Genomic DNA, 20,533 nt, shown 5'->3' with positions numbered 1-20,533 from the left:
ATAGCTAGGGATGGCGCTGCTTGGTCCCCAGTTGTGTACATCACAAAGCCACTGTGCACTTTGAACAGCTCACCAGACATGAAGGGCTGGAATAGATGGGGTGTTGCAGGTACATAGCTAAACTGTGCAACTGTGTTAGGTCATGCCTGGCTCTAGCCTCTGCTAGTAATCCCTTATTTTCAAGAGCCCCTGTTGACTGTCAATGGGAACTAGTGACTGGGAGAAGAGGCTGGCACTCAGGAGACTCGAGTTCTATTCCTGGCTCTGCTGCTGACCTTCCTGGATGAGCTTGGGTCAGTCATTTCCCCTCCATGTGCTTCAACATCCCCCACTGCAAATGGGGATTAATAATGTGCTCTCTGCTTAGAAAAGGGCTGGCCTCAGATGAGAGGCCCTACCAAAATGCAGAGTACCTTGGAGAGTCCCCTCAGCGTGTAAGGAACTAAACCAAAAACACGCTCTCTTGCAAACTGCAGCTCCTTCCTAACCCATTGGCATTTCTGTAGAGCAGTGGTTCTCAAACTTTAGCAACCTGAGGATCCCCGTTTTGATTTAAAATTTTTCAGAGATTCGCAAATCCCCCACTCAGCCCCGGGCCTCACCCCCTCTCCAACGGTGCCCCTCTTCCACACCCCTTTCCACCCCCTCCCCGAAGCATGCCCTGTACTTGCACCTCCCCCTTCGCTCCCAGTGCCTCCTGTATGCCCTTGCAGACCCCAGTTTGAGAAATGCGGCTGTAGAGTATTTCATGTGGCCCGTGCCCTGTCTGTTCTGTGGCAAGCTGAGCCTAACTCCTGTAACAAGGCCTTGAGGGATGGCAGTGCTAAATCCCACAGTGCCCTAGGAGGCAAGTGGGTTGAATGTAAGGTGAACAGGCCAGCCTGTGACAATAGTTTGGTATAATCTCCATTGCAGGAGGTCTTGTGTGACGATAGTGTGGTATAATCTCCATTGCAGGAGGTCTTGATTTACTCTGCCCTCTAGTGTCTTGTGTGCTGCGGCATGCTATACTTGCACTGCGTGGGGACTGAAATGGTTGCAGAGGAGGCAGGAGTCTGTATGGCTCCCGCTCGTGTGTGTATACCCTGTATCCGTGCAGCAGAGTTGGGGACCGTTAGGCTGGGAGGCAGTTTGGGCGTTTGCCACCCGAGTTCAGTGGAGGTTTTGGCACTGGGGTGGCACTGCATAGAATCATAGAATATTAAGGTTGGAAGAGACCTCAGAAGGTCATCTAGTTCAATCCCCTGCTCAGAGCAGGACCAACACCAACTAAATCATCCCAGACAAAGCTTTGTCAAGCCTGGCCTTAAAAACCTCCCTAGGTAACCCATTCCAGTGCTTCACCACCCGCCTAGTGAACTAGTGTTTCCTAATATCCAACCTAGACCTCCCCCACTGCAACTTGAGACCATTGCTTCTTGTTCTGTCGTCTACTACCACTGAGAACAGCCTAGCTCATTCCTCTTTGGAACCCCCCTTCAGGTAGTAGAAGGCTGCTATCAAATCCCCCCTTACTCTTCTCTTCTACAGACTAAATAAGACCAGTTCCCTCAACCTCTCCTCATAAGTCATGTGCCCCAGCCCTCTAATCATTTTTGTTGCCCTCCACTGGACTCTCTCCAATTTGTCCAAATCCCTTCTGTAGCGCGGGGACCAAAACTGAACGCAGTACTCCAGGTGTGGCCTCACCAGTGCCAAATAGAGGGGAATAATCACTTTCCTCGATCTGCTGGCAATGCTCCTACTAATACAGACCAATAGGCAGTTGGCCTTCTGTTGACTCATATCCAGCTTCTCATCCACTGTAATCCCCAGGTCCTTTTCTGCAGAACTGCTGCTTAGCCAGTCGGTCCCCAGCCTCTAGCGGTGCATGGGATTCTGCCTTCCTAAATGCAGGACTCTGCACTTGTCCTTGTTGAACCTCATCAGATTTCTTTTGGCCGAATCCTCCAATTTGTCTAGGGCACTCTGGACCCTATCCCTACCCTCCAGCTTATCTACCTCTCCCCCAGCTAAGTATCATCTGCACATTTGCTGAGGGTGCAATTAATCCCATCATCCAGTTCATTAATTAAGATGTTGAACAAAACCAGTCCCAGGACCTGGGGAACTCCACTTGATACCAGCTGCCAACTAGACATCGAACCATTGATCACTACTTGTTGAGCCCAACATTGTAGCCAGCTTCCTATCCACTTTATAGTACATTCATCCAATCCATACTTCCATTTTAACTTGCTGGTAAGAATACTGTCATCAGACTGTATCAAAAGCTTTGCTAAAGTCAAGATATATCACATCCACCACTTTCCCCATATTCACAGAGCCAGTTATCTCATCATAGAAGGCATGATGTTGGTCAGGCATAACTTGCCCTTGGTGAATTCATGTTGACACTTCATGATCATCTTCCTCTCCTCCACCTGCCTCAGAATGGACTCCTTGAGGACCTGCTCCATGATTTTGCCAGGGACCGAAGTGAGTCTGTAGTTCCCCGGGTTCTCCTTCTTTCCTTTTTAAAATATGGGCACTATATTTGCCTTTTTCCAATTGTCCTGATCACCACAAATTTTCAGAGATAATGGCCAATGGCTCTGCCATCACATCAGCCAACTTCCGCAGCACCCTTGGATGCATTAGATCTGGACCCATAGACTTGTGCACATCCAGCTTTTCTAAATAGTCCTTAACCAGTTCTTTCACCACTGAGGGCTGCTCACCTTCTCCCCGTACTGTGTTGCCCAGTGCAGCAGTCTGAGAGCTGACCTTGTCTGTGAAGATCGAGGCAAAAAAAGTGTTGAGTACTTCAGCTTTTTCCACATCATCTGTCACTATGTTGCCTCCCCCATTCAGTAAGGGTCCCACACTTTCCCTGACCACCTTCTTGTTGCTAACATACCTGGATAAACCCTTTTTGTTACCCTTCACATCTTTTGCTAGCTGCAACTCCAATTGTGCCTTGGCCTTCCTGATTACACCCCACATGCTCTAGCAATGTTTTTGTACTCCTCCCTAGTTATCTGTCCAAATTTCCACTTCTTGTAAGCTTCCCCTCCTCCTCTCTGTAGGTGAACACGGCAGCAATCATTGACATTTTGGAATGGAGGGGGAACAGATCGAGGACCTTGTTTCCTTCTCCCTGCCCTACCAGCCTGTGACCGCTTCCTGCCTCCCTACTATACCCCTGCATCCACTAAAGGTGGCTAGGCACAGCTCTGCAGGTTTCGGCCAAAATGATCAGCAGCGAAGCAGTTATTGACATTTAAATAGCCATCATTAGGTATCAGAGCTCTCACTTCCCAGGGAGGAACTGTTCACACCTCTCTGAGCGCTTGGTTCAGGCTTCTGTAGAGTCAGAAGAACAGAACTGCCTCAGTTTGTGTCTGGTTCGTACCTGGGAAGTTCCTTTCACACCCCGAAGGGTTGGAGAGTGATTTAGTTTTGTTAATGAAAGCTTAGGCCTGGTCTACACTATAGACCTATATAACTGCATGGCTCAGGGGTGTTAAAAATCCATCCTCCTGAGTGATACAGATGTACCGACCTAACCCTCCGTGTAGACAGTGCTATGTCAGCGAGTAGTGGATTAATTAAACCAGTGGTTCTCAACCTTTTTTCATGAGAGGATTGTGTCTCTCGGGTCAGTGGTGGAGTAGGGTCCTTGCCTTGGAATCGTTGAGAGCTCAAGGTCCTGGATATATTCTAAATCTCTTCCTTTGCTTCTTGTCTTCTGCCCATGACTGTGACCTGGATCACTTAAGAGCCTCATGTTAATCTACTAGTTAACATTTGTCCACAGTTCTTCCATATAAGTTGAGGAGTGTGTTTCTGGGTTAGTTTAACTCTTGAGGGGAGCTATAAGGCTCTGCAGCCAGCAACAAGAATTCACTTTGCTACAGTAATCGCCCTGAATTGCACAGCTTGGAGTTATCTTCATGTGAGTACAAAATGGAATTTGTAAGTCAAAATATCCCCCTTTCAGAGCTATGTGTTTCCTGGGCCTGACAGGTAGGAACATGGCTGCAGCCAAGTGCAGAGCTCTGAAACCATTGCAGACTTGCTGGGCTTTTCTTGCCTTGCCATTGGGTTGAGCTGGTAAATGGATCTTGTATCTCTCATTCTATTCTGTGCAGGTGGCCTGTGTCTTTGAATCCAACATTTTTTTCAGCGCCTCCCGTGACAAGACAGTCATGATGTGGGAGCTACACAGGAACTCGGGGCCGAGCCAGCACTTCCCAGGACATGACTTGGTTGTAACTGGACTGGCGGTGAGCCCAGGTGAGGCCCAGCTGACTCCTACTGCTGGCAGCTGCAGTAATGCTGGTTTCTCTGCCCTCTCTTACATAAAGTCATTGTGGTTGTAGATTCTTTACAGCTGTGCACAGGTTCACGGGACAACACCATGTGCAAGTGGGACATAGAGACCGGGGAGTGTCTGCGGAGAGCTGCCATCTCCAGGAATCTGGTAAGAGCAGATGTCCCTGTTTGCCCTAGAATGGCAGCTCCCTACCCACTGGCTCGTGTGCATGTGAATCTATGCAAAGGGGAAGCTATTTTTGCTGCTGCCCTAGCAGCGATGCAGGGGTTTCCTTGTGCATGTGGTGAGAGCAGGCCTTGCCCCCCACACAAACTCCAGTTGCATGTTTCATTAATGCTCTGACCTCAGGCAGGCCAGGGCAGTAGCCACTGAAAGCTATTCACAATGGATGGCACTTCAGGGGCCCTGGTAACTGGAAGTGGTGGGTCCACCTCACCAGATGCCCAGTTTGCACTGATCAGCATATTTGAAAGAAGCCTCTGCAAGGAGGCCAGTGGTGAGAGGGCACATTCTCTGCCCCTCCAGATAATGGCAAAACCGCAGAGCGTGTGGCTGGTACCTGGGAGGTGTCTATCCTGGGTGCACTGCAGCGTTTGCTTCCCAGTGCTTTATCTGGCACATCTACCAACCTAAAACTCCCCTGGGGAAACCCAGCAGTGCAGGTGTAACCCAAAGCTCCAGGACATGGACCCTAGCTTTCCAGAATGACTAAGGTGAATTTTAGAAGAAGCCTTTCACACTGGGTCCCAGCTTGATCAACCAGGAATCCCAGCAAAAGTCCTAAGTCTAGCAGATCAGAGGCAGCCTGGAGTGAATGGGTGTAACTACCTGGGGGAGCGTGGGTCACACTCAGCAGTGACTTCCGTGCTGAGGAAATTGAATGTGTCCTGGACACCTTGGACTTGTTGGAAGTGAGGTCCCTGCCCCAGAGTGCTCAGTGACAATGCAAAACGAGAGGAGCAATAATGCAACAGCATTTTAGCGTAATCCTGCACACATCCCCAAGAGCAGGAAGAGACCCCAGCAGGAGGGTGTGAGGTAAAGCAGGCTTCAGCTTCCATTCCATCATCTCTGCACTTCAATTACTGCATTGGTGACATCTACTTGCAGCACACGTGCTGTTCTGTCACTGCCACCCACTTTCTTACCCGTCATTTAAGACCCTACGATAGCGTCTGAGAGCTGTGATAGTGCAACACTGATTTGCTGTCACGTCAGTGTGATCATTGTACAAAGTAGTAATTGTGATAACCTGTTGCACGTGTAGCCCCCTTGTCTGCCTTTGCCTGGCACATGAGTTAAGCCTCATGGCTCCTCGTGTGAGGCAGGGTATGTCCTATCCCAGGGCCGGATTAACTTTTTATGGGCCCGGCGCCAAACATATTTGTGGGTCCCCATGGGGGAAGGTGCAGGGTGGTGGGATGGTCAGTCTCCAGAGTGAAGGGCAGGCTGGGGGCAATGAGGCACAGTGTGGCAGGAGCAGCCCCACTCCACGCAGCCCAGCAGGAGGGCACTGTTTAGAAACCTGCAGCTGCCAGACGCACACTGGTCTGCCCAGCCCTGTGCTGCCAGTGGGCCCATTCCCCTTGGGGGTGGGCCTGCACCACACCGCCCCTCTGCCTAGCGCCCCACCCTTATGTCCAGTGCCTCTATGACTAGCCCTCACCCCTCCCAGAGACCTCCGCCGCTGGCCTCCCACCACAACTGCACAGCACCCTGCACACCACACCGCTCGCCCTGCGCCCCTTGCCCATAGACCTCCCCACTGTCCACCACCTTCCTCACAGTCCCGCCATCACAGCTGCATAGCACCCCATATTCCTGAGGGGATTCTGCACCAAAAAATTAAAAATTCTGTGCACGGTATTTTAAAATTCTGCAAATTTTATTTGTCAATAAATAAATCTGGAGGCTCCAACGTGGCAGTGGAGAGCACAGGCCACTGGTTGCATGGAGGTGGGAGATCACCATGCAGCCTCCTCCCACCCCACCCCGGGATAGGGACTCAGCAGTGAGACTGCATCCAACCATGACACAGTGCACGGGCCAGGTCTGCCACAGAAACACCCTGGGCCCCTGCCCCCATGTGCCAGGCGCACCAGGTGTGGGTGAGCAGGCTCAGCCCGGCAGCAGGATCCCAGTGCAGAGGGACTTAGTGTGGGGGGATCCAGGTGGGGATAAGAGAGTTCTCTGGGGGGCAGTCTGGGTGTGGATGGCTCAGTGGGAGATTTGGATGCACAGAAGCTCATTGGGGAGTTCCAGGTGCAGGGGCAATGGGACTCTGCAGGGGATCCAGGTGAAGGTGTTTGGGGCTAGCGGGGGGGGGGGGTGTCTAGGTGCAGGGGAAGTGGAGTTTATTTGGGTGGGGGTCCAGGTACAGGTGGTTGAGGCTCAGTGGGGAGGGTGTCTGGGGGGGGGGGCTCATCAGGGTGGTACAGATGCAGGGGAGGTGGGGCTTGTTAGGGTGAGGGTTCGATGGGCCTGCTTAACAGGGAAGCCCCAGCTTCTGCCAAGGGGATTCAGCATGCTGGGCTCCAGCTCCCCTCCCCCCCCGCCTCTGCTTCCCCCATCCTCTTCCCTTCTCCTCCCATGCTCCTTCCCCACTGCTCCATTTCCCCAGGCTTGGGAGGCAGGCAGGAAACCGCCCCCCAGCACTCACTGGTGGAGTGGAGCGGGTTGGGGCCGGGTCACTCCACTTCCTGCCACCTGATGATTTGGAGGGCGGGCCCGACCCCACACTCACTGGGCAGCAGGAAGTGAAGTGACCCGGCCCCAGCACCCTCCTCTCTGCTCCGGTGGCTGGGTGCGCCCGATCCCTGCTGCAGCCTCCCAGGGCGCTTAGCTCAGGGGAGAGGGCTTGGGGGGCAAGGGGTGGGGGCAGCTTTCCTGGCCATCTCAGCCGGCCGGGGCATTGGGCTGGCCGGCGCCCCTTCTGACTCTGGGCCTGGCGCCATGGTAAACCCGGTACTGCTGGGCAGACTGGGGCACTGAAGGGTTAGGGCCATCCCTTAGCCCATCACGAAATCAGGCTCCAGGTGACTTGCCCAAAGGCAGAGAGTTGAAATGAGTCAGGACTAGAACCTGAACTCCCACTTTCCACTCCGCAGCACAAAAGTGGCTAGACTGGGTCAGACTCAATGTCCAGCTAGCCCCGTCTCTTGCCATCGACAGCATGCAGTGCCAGCTACTTGAGAGGGAAGGGCAGGAATCCCTGTAGAGAACAATGTGGAGTAACCTGACCATGGGGAAGCTTCTTTCTGACTCCCTTAAAGGTGGTCTCATGTCCTGAGACAGGAGGGTTTTCGATTACCCATAGAAATGTCCCGTTGGGATTTTGTGTAGGGCAGTTTAACGCTACAAGAGCCCATACCTACTGACCAAGTCCCCTCTCCTCCTTCGTTGCACCTCAGATCACACACTGGCTACTAAGGGAGCAGCATTGATGGGATCCAGAGGTAGCTCCGCCCAGCCCTCCTGGCTCCAGTGATGGCTGCTTGGGACAGAGGATGGCTGGGCCCCAAGAGCAGTGTATGTTGGGCAGGGGTTCGTTTGGGCTGTGGTAGGTGGACAGGATTCTGGTACTTATTTCCCTTCGGCAGGTAACACACCTGTGCTGGGTTCCTGCAGAGCCGTATGTCATCCAGACGTCAGAGGATAAAACAATCAGGTAAAGCCTAGCAGTGGGAACCAGCTGCAGAGGTGAGACTTGGTGTATTCAGGAGAACGTGGGTGAGGAGTCCCAGAGCTTTGTAAAACCATCCCATGGACAGTGCTGGTGATTAGGCCTGTTGGTGGGATGGGGGCTGCTAATGGCCTTGGACTGCAGAGCTGCTCACTTGGGTCCAGAATGAGTGCCTCGGCATCTCCAGACCAGTGCACTATGGTTGTCGGGCGCCTTTCTCCTTCACTGGGTGGGCGGCAGTGGCATCTTTCATTCCTCAACCCATCTTTTGGCAGCCCAGGTGTTTCTAACCCTGGTGAGGAAGTAGATACACCAATAGAGTACTTCATTACTGCTTGAATTGGGGTAATAAGGAGGTTATTGTTTGGAGTCCGCAGCACAAACCACAGCAGGGAGTGGCTTTCTAGGTTAGTGAAGTTGTCTCCCAAGCTGTGTTGCTAGAAGCAAACCTTGTGCTAACCTCATATTTCGTGGAGAGCATGATCTACGGTGGGGTAGCGCATGATCAGGGCACCAGTGCTGTGAGCAATACCACTTGTCACTGGGTGGAAGCTACGTTAGTATTTGGCATGGCTTTGTCATCACTGATCAATATTATTACCATTGCTAGTAAGTTTGCAGACAGCATACGTGATACGCAGCAGAGCAGGAGGGTGACCAGCTATAAGAGGAGCAGTGTCCAGGGCTGCCCAGCCCTCTCCCAGGCAAAGGGAGCCACCAGCAAAGAAAAGAAACCGGCATTTCAAAGTGGCCAAGATGGAAATCCCCATGCAGCCGAGCTACAGGGTGGGAGATGGATGAGGCAAAGGGAATGGGGCTGAAAACATGTTGTGGTCTGAAGGGGGAAGTGTTGTTGTTTAACATGAGTATTTCAGTAGCTTCTCCTCAAGGCCCCAACCAAGACTGGGCCCTTTGTGCTAGGCCCATGGAGCAAGCTAGATCTCAAGGGAGGAATGACTCTAGCTTGGGTGGAGGGAAGGAGGGCTCTGGTTCACACACGTGGAACACCACAAAGAACTAGAGAATTGGCAGGTCTGGGCCAGAACATGGGGATGAGTCATGGAGCTCGGTAACCTTTGAAATAGAGGAGAAGAGGCCCAGGCTGGAGGTGTGAAGAGATTGGGTTGTGCATATTGTCATGAGCATGCATCAAAATAGCCAGCTTGCATTCTCTTTTGTAGAGTCTGCCCCAGTAACTGGCCAGACGGTGCGAGGAGTTCAAACACTATATTAACTCTCCCTCACTTGTTCTTTTTTCCTCCTTTCCAGGATCTGGGACAGCCGGGAGCTGCAGGTGGCCCATAGGTTCCCGGTAAAGCAGTATATTCAGACCTACTGTGATGTAAGCCAGGATGGCCGGTATTGCATCAGCAGCAGCAATGGCTTTGGTGGGGAGGGCTGCGAAGCCACAGTGAGTTTTCTGGCTGGGCAGCAAATTGCTGCTTGTTCTAGATCTCTCCAGAAATTGATACCTATAGATGGTAACCTGTCTCGCGGGCAGCAGGGCTCAGGGGGTTCACGTTGGTGCTCTGAGAGCAATCCTGCCAGGAAGTGCAGCCTGTGCGCTGGACTGGCTTTAGCCTTGGTATTACCTGTCCCCCACCAAAGGCTCTTACGTAAATTAAATTGTCATAGGATAAGAGGGAAGATCCTTTCATGGATTGAGAACTGGTTAAAAGACAGGGAACAAAGGGTAGGAATTAATAGTAAATTTTCAGGATGGAGAGGGTGGTGTTCCCCAAGGGTCAGTCCTAGGACCAATCCTATTCAACTTATTCATAAATGATCTGGAGAAAGGGGTAAACAGTGAGTTTGCAGATGATCCTAAACTGCTCAAGATAGTTAAGACCAAAGCAGACTGCGAAGAATTTCAAAAAAATCTCACAAAACTAAGTGATTGGGCAACAAAATGGCAAATTTTGTGAGAAATTTGAAATTTAATGAGTATAAATGTAAAGTAATGCACATTGGAAAAAATAACCCTACTATACATACAATATGGTGAGGGCTAATTTAGCTACAACGAATCAGGAAAAAGATCTTGGAGTCATCGTGGATAGTTCTCTGAAGACATCAACACAGTGTGCAGCGGCAGTCAAAAAAGCAAACAGGATGTTAGGAATCATTAAAAAGGGGACAGAGAATAAGATGGAGAATATCATATTGCCCTTATATAAATCCATGGTGCGCCCACATCTCGAATACTGCATACACATGTGGTCTCCTCATCTCAAAAAAGATATACTGGCATTAGAAAAGGGCAACTAAAATGATTCGGGGTTTGGAACATGTCCCATATGAGGAGAGATTAGAGGCTAGGGCTTTTCAGCTTGGAAAAGAGGAGACTAAGGGGGGATATGATAGAGGTCTATAAAATCATGAGTGGTGTGGAAAAAGTGAATAAGGAAAAGTTATTTACTTGTTCCCATAATATAAAAACTAGGGGCCACCAAATGAAATTAATGGGCAGCAGGTTTAAAACAAATAAAAGGAAGTTTTTGGCTAACTGTTCTTCAAACTCCTTTTTGGCTTTCCTTCTTACATTTTTACACTTAATTTGGCAGTGTTTATGCTCCTTTCTGTATACCTCACTAGGATTTGACTTCCACTTTTTAAAAGAAGCCTTTTTATCTTTCACTGCTTCTTTTACATGGTTGTTAAGCCACGGTGGCTCTTTTTTAGTTCTTTTACTGGGTTTTTAAATTTGGGGTATACATTTAAATTGAGCTTCTATTATGGTGTCTTTGAAAAGTGTCCATGCAGCTTGCAGGGATTTCACTCGAATCACTGTAACTTTTAATTTCTGTTTAGTAAATTGGTGAAGTGGCCTTCGGGTTGAGCTCTTTGTGTCTGTTCCTTTGCAGCTGTGGGACCTAAGGCAGACAAGAAGCCGAGTGCGTGAGTACAAGGGGCATTTCCAAACCACAGCATCCTGTGTCTTCCTTCCCAACGGTGTGGGTCTGATCCCAGTCGTTGCCACTTCATCACATGACTGCATGGTGAAGGTCTGGAACCAAGACAGCGGAGGTACGGCCTCGAAATGTGACTTAGGGCTTGGCTACACTTGCGAGTTAGAGCGCATTAATGCAGCCCCGGGCGCCCTAACTCCTGACCCATCCACACTGGCAAGGCACTTAGAGCACCTGGACTCTGCAGCTGGAGCGCTCCTGGTAATTCAGCTCCACGAGAAGCATAGCACTTGCTGCGCCTTGGCTGAAACGCCCAAGCGTCAGTGGGAACAAGATGTTCCATCACTGCACTCTGATTGACCTCCAGAAATGTCCCATAATCCCCTTAGGTCAAGTGGCCACTCTTTTCATTGTTTTGAACTCAGCTGTAGGAATGCAGATATGCCCTTTCAGAGCTCCGTTTCTGACATCCCTATGCTTATCTGCTCCAGGACAAAGCAACCATTACTGAGGAATGCTGCTTGCTTTGAGTGAGTGAGAGAGAGGCCAGGGGGGAGGGGGGATCTACTGTTGTCTGAACTTACAAGACAGCATGCTGACACACTCTCAGCTCCCCAAAAACCCATTCTTCCCCCACATACACACAACACACTCCCTGTCACACTCCACCCCCCACCCCCGCATTTGAAAAGCATGTTGCAGCCACTTGCACACTGGGATAGCTACCATAATGCATGTTGCAAGACCTGCTAATGTGGCCACATCAATGCGCTTCCAGCTGAGAGTGTAAACACAGGGTAGCGTTTTCCCTGCTGTGGTCTCCGAAGGCTGTTTTAACTCCCAGCACTCTACATCTGCAAGTGTAGCCATGCCCCTGGGAGGAACCACGTATTGATGGGGTGTTAAAACGTCCCTCTTTATTCCTCTCTCAGATGGTTGGTGATGTGCTACTGAGCCTTTATCCCAGCAGTCCCCAAACTTTGGAGGGTCGCGCCTCCCTTACCCATGTCCATACCCCTCCTCCCCGGGGCGAGGAGTGGGGATATGGCTCTGGGTGGGTGGGGGGACACGGAAAGGGTTAAGGGGGCCAAGGCTGGAGCCTCAACTGGGGATGGGTCTGGTGCTGGGAGCCATAGAGGAAAAATTTGCCAAGTTCTCCGCCCCCGCTCAAATTTGCCTCTGCCTCCTCCCCTGAGCACGCCGCATCCACGCTTCTCCTCCCAGCACTTGCCACTGTGAAACAGCTGTTTCATGGCGTAACAAGCTCTGGGAGGAAGGGGGGAGGAGCGGGAACGCAGCGTGCTCAGGGGAGAAGGCGGGGAAGAGACTGGGACGGGGCGCGGATTTGGGGAAGGGGTTGAAATGGGGGCGGCGCAGGGGCAGGTCAAGAACTCACCGGCATCAGCAGGGCCACGGCCAGGAGCGGAATGGAGCTGCAGCTGGGCCTGTGGCCAGGTGCAGCTCCACTGCTTGCCTCGGCCCCAGGCCGGGAACGAAGCCGCAGCCAGCAGCTGAGGCTGGGAGTTGGCAGGGGCCGGGAGTGGAGCTCCGGCCGGGTGCAGAGCTGCACTGGGGATGGGGATGCAGCTGGGGGCAGGAAGGGGCTGGGTGGTGCTCCCTCCACACCGCCCATGGGGGCTGGCCTGGGCCCCACCACGCCCTCCCAGATGCTCCTCCATGCTACCATGGAGGGTGCACCCCACAGTTTGGGGACCTCTGCTTTATTCTGTAGGTCACTGACCCAGATCCAGCCTATGGGGTTTTGACAGAAATGGCTATTTCGTGACCTGTGATAAACAGCTTGGACTCAGTTTCTATATCACAAAAATAATGAGTGCTCAGGTTTGTAGCCTCAGAACTCAGTCGCATCCTGATTAAAGTGAAAGGATGCTATAAAGCGTGCAGTTTTACAGATGAGACAGTCCGGCAGCTGGGAGGACAGGATAACATATGAAAGGAAATGCCAAGGTGTTGTCCCAATTGGACTAGATGCTGTAATTGAATTTTGGAGCCAGGGCCTGGTTACTAAACATTCCCGCTCACTTTGGTTGATGTTCGCAGGGCTGGCTCTAGGCACCAGCAAAGCAAGCAGGTGCTTGGGGCGGCACATTTGCAGGGACGGCAGGGATCCAGCATAGGAGCTAAGAACCAACAGGGGGCCCTGGAAGCTGTAGTTCCTTGGTTAGCTCCCTGCCTATAGAGCCAACCCTGGAGCAGGGAAAGAACTACATTTCCCAGCATTCCCTTGGCCACTAGCAACAGGAAAGGGAGGGGGAGGGAGTGAGGTAGCTGAGACCTCATGCTGCAGCTTGCTGTGAATGGAGAGCTCACTGCTAGAATGGGGTGGCACTATGAACAGTAGGGTTACCATAATTAACATTCAAAAAAGAAGACACTCCACGGGGGTAGCCCCGCCCCAATCCACTCCCTCCCACTTCCCGCCCCCTGACTGCCCCCCACAGAACCCCCAACCCATCCAACCCACCCGGCTTCTTGTCCCCTGATCACCCCCTCCTGAGACCCCTGCTCCTAACCACCGCCTGGGACCCCACCCACTATTTAAGCCTCCCTTCTCCTTGTCCACGACTGCCCCCTACTGAGACTCCCCCATCCTAACTGCCCCCCTAGAACCTCACCCCCTACCTGTCCTTTGACTGCCCCGACCCCTATCCACACCCCCGCCCCCTGACAGGCCATCGGGACTCCCACGCCTATCCAACTGCTGCCTGTCCCCTGACTGCCCACCCCCGGAACCCCTGACCCATCTAACCCCCCCCTCCCTGCCTGTGACTGCTCCCCCGAACCTCTGCCCCATCCAACCCCCCCTTCTCCCTGTCCCTTGACTGCCCCCCGAGATGCCATACCCCTTCTCCAACCCCCCCGGCCCCCTGACCGTGTCGCTCAGATCGGCATGTCTGGCTCCGAGCACAGCCAGACACGCTGCTGCGCTCCCCCGCGGAGCGCGCAGCCCCGTCCCCCCAGAGTGCTGCCAGCGCAGCGTGCTGAGGCTGCAGGGGAGGAGCAGAGGAGGGGCTCTGGCTGCTGGAGGCCCCGATGCAAGCGGCTCAATCCATCCGGGCCGCCCTGTCAGCCACGCCGCGCTCTGCATTGTTACTTCATTTCTCCCAAATCAAATATACTGATCCACTGTAACTTGCTGTAGAAAAAGTAGGATAAAATTGAGCAAGAAATGCTTCCCAGTGGTTATTAGGAGTGGAATTGCTATTTTCAACAGCCATTGCCATTTTTTTATTTTATTTGTTTAAAAGGAAGACAGTGATATTGCATTGGCAAATTCCCCATAGAAACAAAGAGTGGAACAAAAGAATAATAAAGGCACCTCAACTTTTCCTCATTTAGGACAGTCTTATAATATGCATCCAGATACCCTCCAATCACACAAGCTGAAAATTGTTCCACTTTACTGCAGTTCTGTAACCATATTGGAACCAATCCTGTCTGTGTTCTGTGCACATCCAAAATTCCTGCTGAATGACCTGCCCTGGGAGCGAGTTACCAGTGATCCAGGGCTGAGGCGGCAGGGGGGTGCGGGTGGGGGTGGGGGCCAGAGCTGGGACAGCAGGGGGTGCGGGTGGGGGGGAAGAGCCCAGGGCTGGGGCAGCAGGATTGAGCAGGGGAGAGCCCAGGGCTGGGGTGGGGGACAGCCAAAAATTTTTTTGCTTGGGGCAGCAAAAAACCTGGCCCTGAATGTTGTGACTGGGAATTACAGGCATTATGGAATTAATCTTGCTTGCTTCCCAGCCCCTCCCACCCAAGGGGTGTGATGAGGTTTGGCCTTACAATGATCTGAGAACAAAGAGCAAATACCTCCTAAGCACTATTATTATTATTATACTCGGAGGCTTGTGTTAGTTGCTGCTTATCTACCATCCAGTTTAGAATACGGAGGGGAGAATACAGCTGGGAAACAGCTGAACTTACAGTCCTGTTACTGAGCAGACCACATGAGCGTATCTAATGCAAATGATGATGATTAGACATTTTTGTTAAACATTTCTCTTAAAATGCAGTTGTTTAAAATTGTAGGGAAAGAGTGAAATTGGATGGTCTTCCCCAGAAACGGTCTTCACCAGCATGTTCTTCTGTGGCCATGTAGTAACTCATGTGATTATGACAGGTTTCAGAGTAGCAGCCGTGTTAGTCTGTATCCACAAAAAGAACAGGAGTACTTGTGGCACCTTAGAGACTAACAAATTTATCATGTGATTATGTGTCAGAGCTCTGGTGATGTTAGCAAAGCATTGGATCTTTGGTCATGTGGGGCATGGTGTTGCCAGAACCTTTTGATGGAATTTTAGCCTTAATCTAGGTGCAGTTCTATGTACATAAACCAGTATGAAATTTAGTTACGTACAAATTCCTGTTGTATGTGGCACTTTTTTAACCCACCTGTAGAGCTCAGAGTGTTGCAGAAATGCCATCTTCCTGTTCTCAACTTGATGTTGCAAGGGCAGAGGTATACAAAATGGCAGAAGTGACTCTCTAGAGACTGGTTTCAGAGTAGCAGCCGTGTTAGTCTGTATCCGCAAAAAGAACGAGGAGTACTTATGGCACCTTAGAGACTAACCAATTTATTTGGGCATAAGTTTTCATGGGCTAGAACTGATGAAGTGGGTTCTAGCCCACAAAAGCTTATGCCCAAATAAATTGGTTAGTTTCTAAGGCCTTGGCTACACTTACCAGCTAGTTCGACGGCTGGAAATCGAAGTTCTGGGTTCGACTTATCGCGTCTAGTCTGGACGCGATAAGTCGAACCCGGAAGTGCTTGCCGTCGACTGCAGTACTCCAGCTCGGCGAGAGGAGTACCGCGGAGTCGACGGGGGAGCCTGCCTGCCGCGTGTGGACCAAGGTAAGTTCGAACTAAGGTACTTCGACTTCAGCTACGTTATTCACGTAGCTGAAGTTGCGTACCTTAGTTCGAATTAGGGGGGGTAGTGTAGACCAAGCCTAAAATGCCACAAGTACTCCTCGTTCTTTTTTCTCTAGAGACTGGCAATCCTTTTTATATTTCCCTTTCCACCGTCTGACTACACCTTTTATGCAATGTGTCTACTGTAAACAGGCGTTTGCATAGACTCTCTCTCTGCCCACAGACAGTTCAGCTTCCTGCACACACCCACACTCATCCCACAGTCTGCTGGTTGTAGAGGCCACTCTCCAGCCCTGGCAGTGAAGGAACCTGAGCTCAGGCTGGATCCACGATAAACTGCCTTAGTCCTCCTGCATGAGTGCAGTATGCTGAATGCATTATTGGTATGTTAGCCTCAGTCTTAACCAGCAGTTGATAACTGCACTTGTTTTAATAATAGTTAAACTAAGACTCTGAGTGCAAAATCATGTATTATTAATTTGTGTTACGATGGTGCCTAGAACCCCAGTCATGGCCCAGGATCCCAAGCACCCAGGGGCTGTACAAATATAGAACAACACTGAGTGAATTTGATTCTGTTTGCCTGTTTTGTAAATACCCTGTGAAAGTCAGTGCTGGTGCCACTGGGATGGGAGGAGCTAATACAAATGTCCTAGAAGACATGACATTAGGCTGTCTCCAGATATAGGTGCAAATGTCTGATGTTCTAGTCTCCATTTAAAATATATATTGTGCTGAAACCTCCTTCATGTTGGAAATAAGTTCAAGTCTAAGTCATTCTAACAGCCTTGCACACCATTCCACACAACCAGAATCAGACCAAAGTATTGCAGCCCTCAGGAGACTGAACTGTTGTGTGCCATAGGCAGAGAACCAGGGCAGCTGGTGGGTGACCAAGATGTGCCAATGCCCAAGGATCCTTTAATGATGGGGAACTGATTTGAGTGAGATATTATCCAGATGATCCTAGCTAGTGATCTGCACCCTATGCTGCAAAGAGAGTGAAAACCCTCAGGTTCCTGTCAGTCTGACCTGGGGAAAATTACTTCCCAACCCCCAATTTGGTGATCAAATGTACATTGCCAAAAAAAATGTAATAAAGAAATAAGCAGGGGGAGGGCAAGGAATCTGTATGGCATTAATTAGGGTTATCCCCAGAAGTGCAGTAACGAAGAATTTTATTGGCATTGGAAGAGAGGCTTGTTTTAATGTCCATTGGTGGTGATCAAAATCATCAGGCTGTGCTGAATTAATATGACGGCTGACTGTGTTTTCTGCTCTGAGACTAATGTGTTACGGGTTTCAGCTGCACCTTCTGCAAAGCAGTAAGGCTCTAAAGTTCTGAGGTTTCTTTCTGAATGTGATCCCACCCCCATCCCCATGACTGAGAACAATAAATCCAGCAACAATTAGGTCAAAGGAATTAATGTGTTGGTGAAACAGGACCCTGCAGACAAATCACTGTGAGAACAGCATGTTCTGTTTGATGGGAATGTCCTGAGGAGAAAATCTGCTAAATGATAGTGCCTAAGCAAAACAATTAACCCTCAGGCATAGATCCTTCCACATGCTATTGTAACATACCAGCTATTACGAGAGGATGTACAGTTCCTAACAACCCCTTATGTAATGGGTACCTGAGAATGTGTCTCAAACTGTGCCAATCCCATTGCTGTCGCAGTCAGTGTGTATTAGGACTGACTCCTCCATTGTCCCAGGCTTGCAGGAGTTTCTTAAGGCTATGTTGGCTCCTGAATGGGCTTCGGATCAGCATTCTGAGAGAGCCAATCGGAGGCACAGCAGGAGCCGATCCTGAGAGCAGCCCCTGCAAAATAAGCACCGCAACAGTCTGGAGTCCCAGCTCACAATCTGGGTGACCTGCTGTCTCTAAACTCCGGATACATGTTGCACCTGCTTGCCATGTCATCTCCCCTTAATCTCTATTCCTATCCGCCATTGCGGGGAGAGCAGAAGAGCAAAGAGATGACGTGACCCAGGTGGGGCCTAGTTTTGTGCTGGTTTTCAGCACATGTATATGTCATGGGACTGTTGAGCAGTAGAAGCTCTCACTTCTTTGGGTTGAGAGAGAGGCAAGAGGGAATCTTGATCATGTCCCTTTTTTAATCCTAGAAATACCAGCTGCTAACACCTGGCTTGCAGAGGGCCCCGTGGCCACTAGGAGCCCTAGGAAGCCTCCTACAGCAGGGTGCTGTGGCGGTAATGTCAGGTGGGAGAAGTACCTGACCTGGGAGACAAAGTGGGGCCAGATTTCATATGCTGGGCCATAGCTTCCTTTGAGTGTCATCCATGTGTGTCTGTAGAAAGACCCTATAACTGCACCCTCCTCCCCTTTAAAAAGCCCCTGTTTTCTGTAGGTGAGTTGTTTGTTGTCTCAATGTACTTCTGAATTACACCGAAACACATCTGACTGACTAATGCTTCCCTGTTCTCTCCACAGCCTGCCTGGTCACCTTGTGCCTCGACGGATCTGGACCCCTTGCTTCCCTGGCTGTCTGTGACAGCTCCACACTTCTCTGTGCCAGCTTCAACTCAGGAATTCACTTACTCAGAATAAACAGCGTTAAAGGCCTGGAGCTCCAGGAGGTGGCAACGTTCTGATTCGTAGTGACCCTGTCTGCCCCAGACCATCATGGTCAAAATCCAAAACAGGAATTGCCTCTCTGGTTAAGAAGTCTCTCGGTTGCTGGTACTCATTTTCTGGCTGACTAGGTTTAATGGCCAGGCACCTGAAATGTCCCTAGCCCCAAATAAGCAACAGTACAGAGCCAGCAGGGTCATCAGGTTCCAGTTTCTGAGATTATGGAAACTAGCTGCATCCATTTTTAAAGCCAAGTCATAGATGCATTTAGGCCAAATTTTAACTTGAAATAAGCCTTGCGCATTTGACACACAAAATCACAAGCAAACAAGTTATAGGTCTAACAGTTAGATGAGAAAAGAGACACAAGCAGAGACTCTAGTGAAACAGGCTGCCAGCCTACAGGGAAGTGTGTTTCTGGGAACATCCTGCTGACCACAGTGGGGTAGCCTCCATCCTGTCGTGCAAGCATCTATTCCTTGCTATGCTGCAGGTTGCGTTGCTTTTCTTGTTACAAAGAACCTATAAACGAAGGCCTGGATGCTTGTCAGCAGAGGTAAGGAAAAATCATGGATCGTTGTCCCTCTTCCCTTATCAATGTTACGTCGGGTTCCCCATTTGTTGCCACCAGGGCAGAGTCTGGCTCACCGAGAAGCCTGGGTTATTGATGCTGTGTGCAGTAGCAGACTGAGGAACAAAGGGTCCATTCTGTTATCTCACGTAGAAGCTGAGTACTGTGCTGTGAAGCAGCAAACTTGCTACGGATCTGAAAACCACCTTTCAGATGTCAGCATGTGGAATGAATGGCTTGTTTCGGAACATACCAGTGATTGGCTAACTGAATGAACATACTAAGATGTCGGCTAGAGAAGCTCAGCCCAGTTCTCATTGCTCAGGTTCAGTGTGCTGTTTAATGGTGTCGAATGCTGTGCCCCAAAACGAATGCTTGTTCTACAACCAGGGTTGGTGTACATGCACCCTGCTGGAAGGGGGAGAGAATTCATGCTCCTAGCCTGTCACCAAAAGCTTTGGCAGCAGCTGTGAAGGTTGCTATTTCTCCACAATCCAAGGCAGAAGCAAGCTGATAAAAAAGACTAATGGGGTGGAAGAATCATAGAATCATAGAATATCAGAATTGGAAGGGACCTCAAGAGGTCATCTAGTCCAACCCCCTGCTCAAAGCAGGACCAATTCCCAGCTAAATCATCCCAGCCAGGGCTTTGTCAAGCCGGGCCTTAAAAACCTCCAAGGAAGGAGACTCCACCACCTCCCTAGGTAACGCATTCCAGTGTTTCACCACCCTCCTAGTGAAATAGTTTTTCCTGATATCCAACCTGGACCTCTCCCACTGCAACTTGAGACCATTGCTCCTTGTTCTGTCATCTGCCACCACTGAGAACAACCGAGCTCCATCCTCTTTGGAACCCCCCTTCAGGTAGTTGAAGGCTGCTATCAAATCCCCCCTCATTCTTCTCTTCTGGAGACTAAACAATCCCAGTTCCCTCAGCCTCTCCTCATAAGTCATGTGCTCCAGACCTCTAATCATTTTTGTTGCCCTCCGCTGGACTCTTTCCAATTTTTCCACATCCTTCTTGTAGTGTGGGGCCCAAAACTGGACACAGTATTCCAGATGAGGCCTCACCAATGTCGAATAAAGGGGAACGATCACGTTCCTCGATCTGCTGGCAATGCCCCTACTTATACAGCCCAAAATGCCGTTAGCCTTCTTGGCAACAAGAGCACACTGTTGACTCATATCCAGCTTCTCGTCCACTGTGACCCCTAGGTCCTTTTCTGCAGAACTGCTACCTAGCCATTCGGTCCCTAGTCTGTAGCAGTGCATGGGATTCTTCCATCCTAAGTGCAGGACTCTGCACTTGTCCTTGTTGAACCTCATCAGGTTTTTTTCGGCCCAATCCTCTAATTTGTCTAGGTCCCTCTGTATCCGATCCCTACCCTCTAGTGTATCTACCACGCCTCCTAGTTTAGTGTCATCTGCAAACTTGCTGAGAGTGCAGTCCACACCATCCTCCAGATCATTAATAAAGATATTAAACAAAACCGGCCCCAGGACCGACCCTTGGGGCACTCCGCTTGAAACCGGCTGCCAACTAGACATGGAGCCATTGATCAC

At 50.5% G+C, this 20,533-nt stretch overlaps 1 protein-coding gene across 5 annotated transcripts in view; it reads left to right on the top strand.

The window, feature by feature from the left end:
• The window catches only part of WDR31 (WD repeat domain 31), a 33,003-nt gene extending 13,236 nt beyond the window's left edge, over positions 1–19,767 (top strand). For 3 of the 5 annotated variants that reach the window (XM_054007116.1, XM_054007119.1, XM_054007115.1), the window contains 6 exons: positions 4,134–4,278; positions 4,365–4,465; positions 7,918–7,985; positions 9,270–9,411; positions 10,865–11,027; positions 18,259–19,767. In XM_054007116.1, the coding sequence (XP_053863091.1) occupies positions 4,134–4,278; positions 4,365–4,465; positions 7,918–7,985; positions 9,270–9,411; positions 10,865–11,027; positions 18,259–18,419 (780 nt within the window). In that variant the 3' untranslated portion in view covers positions 18,420–19,767. Of the gene's footprint in view, positions 1–4,133; positions 4,279–4,364; positions 4,466–7,917; positions 7,986–9,269; positions 9,412–10,864; positions 11,028–17,930; positions 18,028–18,258 lie in introns of all 5 variants that reach the window. The other 2 variants (XM_054007118.1, XM_054007120.1) reach the window with 2 other exon arrangements.
• Positions 19,768–20,533: the final 766 nt, after the last annotated feature.

This window comes from Malaclemys terrapin, chromosome 17, assembly GCF_027887155.1.
Source record: "Malaclemys terrapin pileata isolate rMalTer1 chromosome 17, rMalTer1.hap1, whole genome shotgun sequence".
NCBI lineage: Eukaryota > Metazoa > Chordata > Testudines > Emydidae > Malaclemys > Malaclemys terrapin.
The sequence above is the reverse complement of the archived record's forward strand: the minus strand, read 5'-3'. Positions and strand labels throughout refer to the sequence as shown.